The sequence below is a fragment of the Artemia sp. Qi Xiang Cuo genome, chromosome 16, assembly GCF_049724085.1.
Source record: "Artemia sp. Qi Xiang Cuo chromosome 16, ASM4972408v1, whole genome shotgun sequence".
In the NCBI taxonomy this organism is placed as follows: domain Eukaryota; kingdom Metazoa; phylum Arthropoda; class Branchiopoda; order Anostraca; family Artemiidae; genus Artemia; species Artemia sp. Qi Xiang Cuo.
This window is the reverse complement of record NC_142809.1, coordinates 31,573,318-31,582,606: the sequence shown is the minus strand read 5'-3', so window position 1 is coordinate 31,582,606 and position 9,289 is coordinate 31,573,318. Positions and strand designations below refer to the sequence as shown.

General features: G+C 33.8%; 1 protein-coding gene across 1 annotated transcript in view; it reads right to left on the bottom strand.

Annotated features, from left to right (window-relative positions):
- Positions 1-232: 232 nt before the first annotated feature.
- The window catches only part of LOC148942787 (uncharacterized), a 66,697-nt gene continuing 57,640 nt past the window's right edge, over positions 233-9,289 (bottom strand). The window contains exon 12 of the mRNA XM_089102075.1: positions 233-504. Within this exon, the coding sequence (XP_088958201.1) occupies positions 325-504 (180 nt within the window). The 3' untranslated portion in view covers positions 233-324. The remainder of the gene's footprint in view (positions 505-9,289) is intronic.

Genomic DNA, 9,289 nt, shown 5'->3' with positions numbered 1-9,289 from the left:
GTCCCACCCGACATGCAGTAATACAAGATTTCTATTGTTTAAAATGTATTTTACGTTGAAATAAATGGTTCTGGTCGCAAAAGTCAAAAAAAGAAAAACAGAAAATAGACGCAACAGACTGGCTGCAATGAAATCTATAAACACGTTTATAACTGATGGTGATTTAAGTGTTAATCGTTTAGCCGCAACTTTCTTATGTTAACTTTATATCTATGTAGACTCCAAATACAGAACATTACAAAAATATATTCATATAATCATAGACAAAACTACAAAAACAATACAAACAAACTACAAACGAGACAATGGCAAGAAACTATCAATTCAAACAGTTGATGGTACAGACTCAGTACCTTCACTATTTTTATCTCCTTCAACTGCAAGACTTCTTCCTCTCTTTACGAGTATATCTTTAAAAGATTCAATCCGAGTGAGTGACAATCGACCTCTGTCTTTTTCCAAAGTTGAAAGAACTACGAGCATTGCATATAGCTGCGCTTGATCCTGGAAGAGTTCAGTGGCCTTTTTACTTTAATTAAAAAGACAAAGGAAACGTTTTCCTGCTAATAAAAGAAGGAAAGACGAAGGAAATTTACAGCTTAAAAGAAATAATATATATATATATATATATATATATATATATATATATATATATATATATATATATATATATATATATATATATATATATATATATATATATATATATATATATATATATATATATATATATATATATATATATATATATATATATATATATATATATATATATATATATATAGAACCTTACAGAGAACTAGGTTTTGTTGGTAGTCTTCAACTTTAAACTTCGAAACAGCTGAGAATATTTTTTCACTTGAGTTCGGGCAGCAAAGGATTAACTTTTGTTGGAATGGTAAAATGGCACCCATTAGTAGCCAAAGCAGACTTGGTGGTTTTACGGAATATTTTGTCAAATACTTACTGTTAGAAGTTTTGACGGTGGTTGGAACATTTTTACTAAATAGCGTCTTTAAACTACAAAGAGGAGAGGAATCCTATGCAAAGCTTGGGAAGAGAATTTTCATGTAAGCCTCCTGAACTAAAACCTCCAAAATTAATAAAGTTTCCATGAAAACGACCCGTAGCTCTTTTCTCATTATGGTTAATAGAATACAAATTCCCACAGAATGATGACAAAGTTGTAAGCCCAATCATTTTATGGAAAATATACAATTGTAGGATCTTATTTGGGTTTAGAAATGTTTTATATTTAGATATTAACGAAGAGAGTTCAATGATTATTTTACAAAAGCATTCGCATTTTTTTTTTACGAAAGCAAAGCATTTACAAAAACGTATTTTACAAGTTTTCCATGGTCAATTTTTACTAGAAGATCCATCCTTTCTTTTGCGTCACAAGAAATGTCTCTGGGAATACTCTTGAGGTAGAAGACTGTTATACAAAACTGCTAAAGCTCAAATTGCTGTCAAACAGCTTAAATCGATTTTGAGCAAATCAATCTCACAAAGCTGCACAAGCTTCACACAGCTTTTCAATTCTTCTGATCAAAATCATTTTTCAGTAAGAGAAAGACTCTCCATTCTGCCGAGTATATATTTACTTTGCAAACCTACTTTGAAGTATGTTGGGTAGACAGTTCATAAAACTTAAACAAGAAACAGACGAAGGAAATTAACTTCAATTCACTTTCAGGGTTCAAAGAGTGAAGAGCTATACCAGTTTAAAAAGGATTATAGTTTGAACTATTCAGATAGTGATTTCATTGTTACAAAATTAAATTTACCTGAATGCATTCATACAGGTAGTTTCGATTGCATCCTAACCTAGCACTTGCGTGATATCAAGTGTTAATGGAAAAAATTTTTTGCGAATAATAAAAGCAGGATAATCTTTTATCTGGAGAGAATTGGCAAATTGGGAGCTGAGTTCAAGATTTAAGCTGTTTGCCGTGGCTTAATTAACGGCCGCTTAAGCAAATTGCAAGTTTTGCTCCACGTGGGTAAAATAAGGAGCTTCCAAGGTGAGCACATTCTTTTGTATACTTTAAATTTGTTGGCAAGGTTTCATTGGAGATGACAAAAAAAACGAAAGAAGCAACAAGAACTTGACAGTTCAAACATCTCAAATGTTTCTTCAGGAACACCGGTTGAAGAATTGTCAATCAAATCGTTAGCTGACAACATAGCTATTATTTTAGTAACAGTAAAGGGTAATTCAACTGCTCTACAAAGTCTAACTGATAGTATGAAAACAGTGGAGAACCGTTTACTGGAAGTGGAAAAATCTGTGACGGATTCAAATAAGGAAATAGCTGAATTAAAGCCGCGAATTTCTGCCATAGAAGATGAGGCGTCAAATCTGAAGGTGCCAAATTTTGGTTTTGGTTAAGGAAAATGTGACGTTAACAACCGAGTTTTCTGCAGTTAATTAAAATCTCCAGCGAGTAGAAAGTAAAGAAACTCGCAAGAATGTGATTTTATGGAATGTTTCGGCGAGCGATGTGGAATCAGCCAAAACTGTCTTTGAGAAGGTTGTTAAAGACGGTTTGGAATATGAGCAGAACTGCGATTTCTCGGTTTTGGAATATGGAAAGGAGAAAAAATTTATCAAGATTGAGATGCATAGTATAGAGACTCGACTGGCTTTGTTGAAGAACGCTAAAAAACTAAATAGAAAAGTTGTCATGAACTTTTCAAATATCTATTTGACGGATGATATGCCCCTTTCGGTTAGAGAAACTCGTCGGAAATTACTGGCACTTAGAAAGAAAATTAACGATTGCCAAATTCGCGAATTGGACGTTTGGGTTTCAAAGTCGGTACCACCTCTTTTGTGCATTCGACGTCATGCAAATGCTCCTGTGGATAAGTATACGATGGAACTGATCCCAGACAATTTTTTAAGCAATATAGTGATCAACAGCAAAAATGTTCAAATACCAGAATAGCCTATGCATTATGAAAGTATGGACGAGTGGAGTGCATCAAGGGATGCTTGAAAAAAAAAATTTGAATTGTGTTGTGAAAAATGAAGTTGGTTGTTTTGTTATTTATTATATTTTTTTGTTATTTATTTATTGTAGTCATTATCATATGAGGGTATAAGTTTTTTTTTTTCTTTCTTAGTTTTAATCTATGAGATGGAAATAATAAGTGTTTATTTTCGTTATTAATTCATTTAGTCGTTGTGTTATAATTTCTTATTTGCCTGATTTTGCTGCCAGATTTCTGGGGAGCCTTTTTTTTTTTTTTTTTTGATCCAGTAGTTGGTGATATATATATATATATATATATATATATATATATATATATATATATATATATATATATATATATATATATATATATAAATATATATTACTTACAAAAGACACTGGATGTAGTGATTTCTTTCAATTGAGCCCTTAAGTGTATTTCTATGATGTTATAGTTCCCTACTAGTGGCGAAAGATTAAATGTAGAGAAGAGGAAATGATGGGGGAAGTGTTAGAATTATGTTGTCATTGTTTCCAATGGGAAATTGTGATTTTCCTTGTTTTCATTAATATATTTCAGTTTTTTTGTGGGGCGTTTCCTCCCTTTTTTGAAAATCAGGCAAATTTTCTCAAGTTTATAGCTTTTGATGGGCAAATGCTAAAGCTTTTTTTCTTAGTTTTAGTTTATGTGATGGAAATAATAAGTATTTATTTTCATTATTATTACATTTAGTCGTTGTGTTATAATTAGCTAGGTTAGGTGCTAAAAAAAAAATGATGACAGTGATGAAAAAGGAAAAAACATGGAAAAGTGATTCAGGAGTGTTTCTTAGTTTTATTAATATTAGTGTTCGAGTTTTTGATGGTTCATATAGTGAAACTTCGCCGACGGGCTTCGCAGTATACAGTTATTATGGTAAGATAAATGTCAGGGATTAATGAAAAGTTGGCACTACTAGAAAATAATAGGGTTGACTTTCATGAAGAGGTTGATAGGGTGCTCCAGGATGGTGATGATATGTGTAGTATGAGACTGGGACCACCAGCGAGGTATGCTTTCCCCATTGATATATTTTCACCCAATAACCCTTGGAAGCCTATGCTGATGCATTTGAATTGTCGAGGGTTAAATAGTAGTTTTAGGTACATTTCTGAGTTGTGTGATAATATGAGTAATATAAATATTGTTGGGTTGACTGAGACTTGGCTTAATGATTATAATGACTTGCTACTTGATATCAAGGGTTACTCGTTGTATAGGAAGAATAAAATGATACATCAACATGGTGGGCTTGCAGCGTATGTAAAGTCAAGCCTTACTTCTAAGGTAAGAGAAGATTTATCAGTATCTGTTGAAATGGTATTTGAGAGTATGGTTTTGCAGGTTGATATCAATAAGGATACATTTTACATAGTAATTGTATATAGAACTCCTTCAAGTTCGTAACAACAATTTATGGATTATATGGAGTCGCAGCTGACGCAACTACCATCTTTGGCCCATTGTTTTGTGATGGGTGATTTTAATATTGATATGAAGAATAGGAAAAATGTGGTTCGTAATAATTTTTTTAATCTTATGTTTAGTTTTAATCTTCACCCAGTTATTGATGTGTGTACTCGTATAACTGAGACGTCTGAAAGTTTGATAGATAATATTTTTTCGAGTGTTAAATATGATAGCCCAATGGTGATCCCAAATGATATGTCCGATCACTGTTCAATCATGGTATGTATAAATATCGAAAAAGACATGCATAATGATTCTGAGAATAGAAATAGACAATACTCTTATTTTGATAAATCAAGTACTAATGAAATGAAAGAGCGACTTGAGGAATGTGATTGGAGTTGTTTAAGTGAATGCGCAAATTATGGTGACAGGTTTGCACTGTGGTATGAAAAAGTCACAAATTTGATCAATAAAGTGTGTATTAAGATAACTATAAAAAAAAATGAAAGAAGTGCAAAAAAGCCATGGATATCCCGCAGTCTTTTGACTAGCATCAAGAGGAGGCATGCATTGTAGAAGGTTAGTAAAATTACTGACCGAGAATTAGACCGAAATATTTATAAGAATTATAATAACGCGCTCAATAAATTGTTAAGAAAAGCAAAAAAGGATTATTACTCGAGAATGTTTGAGTCGTGTAGAGATAGCTCTTTGAAGACTTGGAAAGTTATTCGGTCGATAATTGGAGGAAGTGACAAGAAGCCATGTGGAAGTGAACAATACCAGGCACATTTTAATGAAAAACTGGCCGATCATTTTTCTAACGCAGGTAATGAAATTAGGCAGTCAGTAAGTATACATCAAAACGAAGGGTCGTTTCACCAGTATATTGGGCACGCTAGTGAAACAAGTGTGTGGCTGCAAAAGACAAATGAAAGTGAAGTGTTAACAGTGATTTCTGGAATAAAGAATAATTCCGCTGAATCAGATTTTTTATCCCTCTGTGTCCTGAAAGAAATTTTTCGAGTTATTAGGGATAAACTTGTCAAACATTTTAATGGGTGTTTTAAGGATGGAATCTTCCCTCTGCCGTTTAAAACTGCAAAAATAGTTCCAATTTTTAAGTCAGGTGACTGAGAAGATCCTAGCAACTATAGGCCAATATCACTGCTTCCGATTATAGCTAGAATAATGGAGAAGATATTATGCCTAAGGATTGAGACATTTCTAGAGAAGAAAGGATTTTTCTTTAAGTACCAATTTGGGTTCAGAAAGAAACATTCTACAGAGCATGCAGTTCAGTTTCTTAAAACATTGATCAATGATGGCCTTGATAAACATCTTAAAGTCATGACTGTATTTTTAAATTTTTAAAAGCGTTTGATTTTTTGAACCCTGGAATTATATCGAGTAGATTAGATATTGCCGGTATAAGAGGAAGAGCTCTGAATCTGTTGAAGTCTTACCTAAGTGATAGAAAATTTATATTTGGATGATGGAAAACAAGCTATATGTGAACATGATGTCGACTCTGGAGTCCCACAGGGATCTCCCCTTGGTCCACTATTATTTGCTGCATATATTAATGATCTATGTGGAGGTTTATGTAATATTGTTGATTCAGTAAATAGTGGAGACCCAAATGTGATCCCTGTAAAAGCGTTAGTTTTATTTGCTGATGATACTAATTTAACGGTATGCCCGAGAACTGAAAAAGAGTTGATCCGAGCAGTTGAACATGATATAGGTGTGATTGAAAAGTGGACTAGGTTGAATAAGCTGAAAATAAATTTTAAGAAGTGTAATTTTGTGTTGTTTGCTCGTTCTAAAAAGTATTATCTTTGGATAGATAAGTTGAGGTGTTGGAATTCATTTATTAATAGAGTACACTCGACTAGGTATTTAGGCATTATTGTAGATGAGACGCTTAGTTTTTCAGATCATATAAATTGTATAACATCTGAAATTGCCCGTAATGTTGGAATTATTAGGAAATTGAAACATATTTGTCCGAAAATTGTCCTTAGACTTTTGTATTTTTCACTTGTCCATTGTTACCTTTTATATTGTTGTTAGGTATGGTCTTCAACTTTTCAATCCTATCTGAAACGACTTAGAGCTTTGCAGAATTCTGCCATTAGGATTTTAGCAAATTATGGACCGAGGGATTCAGTGAGAAATGTGTATTTGAAACTGAATATTCTTCCTCTAGCAGGTATATTCCTTTTTTATCAATCTATGCTAATGTTTGATATTATTAATAACTTTACCTCAGAATGTTTTAATGGCATGTTTAAAACTGGTGTGGATCTTCACAATTATAATACAAGAAATGCAGATGCTTTTCGGCGGCCGCAGTGTGACACAACCCGGTCACAGTTCTCTGCTTGGCATGTTTTGCCGAGCTCCTGGAGTCCTCTCCCAATTGGGGTTGTGCGTGAGCATAACCGAAGTATTTTCCGGGGAAAATTGAGGGATTTTTGTAACAATATCTATTAATTTGTTTGATTTTTTTGTTATTTTTTGTTTTTTTTAGTAGTGCCATAATGGAATTTTTAGTTGTGTTGTTTGGTTAGCCCGTCGGCGGGGGATAATGTTTTGTTTTTGTTTATTTATATTGAATTATGTGTTGGAAGTTGGTGTTGGCCTAACGAACCGAAAGGTTCCTTGGCGTTTGTTTTTTGTAAATTTTGTGTAAATAAAATTATACTCCTGAAAAAAAAAAAAAAAAAAAAAAAAAAACAATTATCATAGAAATACGTTTGATTAAAGTTCTGGTAAAAATTGGCCCGTTTTTTTTTTTAATCAACGGTTTGATGGTTAAATCTACCGAGAGGTTAGTTTAAAACAAGAAAAATGTAATGGTCTAAAACAATGGTCGTAACGGTGGCGCAGATTTTACTCGTGTGAACAACAAATCAATAAAGGAAAAAATACTTGAGAATATTTCGGCTTTGCAAAAAGTCAAAGTCCTCAGCGCAGCTACAGTCCTGCTTGCAATTTACAAACATCACGTTTTGCTAGGGTTGCCAAGTATGCATTTATGTATTCTGGTTATGTATTTCTAAATGTTTTACCTGATGTCAAAAATATTCTGTGTATTCCAAATTTCCGATTATTAATTTCCGAATATAATTTTTAAAGTTCCGATATTTCCGATTTCTATAGTGATCCAGTGACGTTGCCGAGTCTTGGTAAAAGTACACAATTCTGTGTGCACTGGTGTAACAGGGAGGAAAAGAGAATAGGAACCAAGCGAGTTTTTTTAAGCCGGCCTCTGACTGAGTTTGGAAAAGAGCTATTCACTAAATGGGCTGTTTCGAAAAACTGGAAAAGTTTGTACGAAAACTGCAATGTCAGCGACATGTATAGAATATTTTCCACTGAAATACAGATATCTTACAATGTGTATTTTCCAGAGAAGACAGTCACAGTAAACTCAGCTGACAAGCCCTGGGTTAACTCGCGCCTGAAAAGGCTGATACGCAAACGCAACAGGCTCCATAAAAAGGGAAGATAGGTGAAGCTTTCAAGCTGAGAAATCAAGTGGTCTATGTATGTACATTGGCTGAGAAGTCATACGGTTCAAAAATGAACGAGCTCATGACCACAAATCCAGCCGGTTACTATAAAGGAATACGGCTTCTCACTGGCTCCTCTGTAAGGCAAAGTGTAAGCGTATACGACGAATCTGGGAATAAGCTCGACGCAAACGCTATTAATAAGTATTTTGCTAGTATTTTCAGAAGCAATCCACCAATTTCCAATGTTCCCCCTTGGATGTTCCATCTGAAATACCTGTGATTTTCCCTCACAAAGTTGCAAAGGTTCTTGAGAGACTTGACCCCAATAAGGCAACTTACCCTGGAGACATTTCAGCAACCCTGTACAAAGAAAACGCATCCTTTCTAGCTGAACCTTTGACTACCTTTTTAAACCAGTGTATTTTGAGTGTTACTTTTCCGGATGATTTAAAAAAAGCGGTTGTAACGCCAATACCTAAGGTTTCGACAAAACGGGTGAGTGACCTACGACCTATATCTTTGACCCCTATTGTATCTGAAGTTTTCGAACATTTTCTAAAGGAACGGTTACGAGAAGATTTCTGTGATAAAATAGATCCCTGTCAGTATAGATTTATCAAAGAATATAGCAAAGTACATTATCTTATCAAAATTGTGGAAGAAGCCCTGGAGCATCTAGAAAATAAAGATATACTTTTAGAAATATTACAAGTAGACTTAGAAAAGGCTTTTGGCAAATCAAGCCCTCTGGATATTCGCGAGTAAATGACAGGTTTTATACCTTTTTTAATTCGGATAGTTTATAGTTTCTAATAAGAACAGCAACAGTTTGTTAGTGCTGATGGGGTACGATCGGATGTTCTTGAGGTTTTCTGTGGAATACCCCAAGGTACCAAAACGGGACCTGTTTTATTTTTAATACTGTGTAACAAAATTGCGACTTGGCATGAAAACAGAGCGAAGTTTACAGATGATTTATCATTGCTGATACCTCACAAGCTAGGATCCTTCATTAGTACGGATGGCATAATCCGCCGTTTAGAGACTGACTGCGAAGAAAAACGGCTTTCAATTAATAGGAAAAAGCCAGCACTTATGAGAGTCTCATTTTTGAAAAAAAAAATAAGTTCCTAGTCAAAGTGATATAAATGTGCCAATTGTAAATAATATGACAATTTTAGGTTTTCTTTTAACTCAAAAATTTCATGGATGGATCATGTAAATAATTGTACTAAGAAGGCGAATATAGCGTTTCGTAATCTAGTCATAATTCGGCGATTCGGTTTCAGTCGTTTTTCACCGATGAATTTTTATAAACTGTACATTCTGAG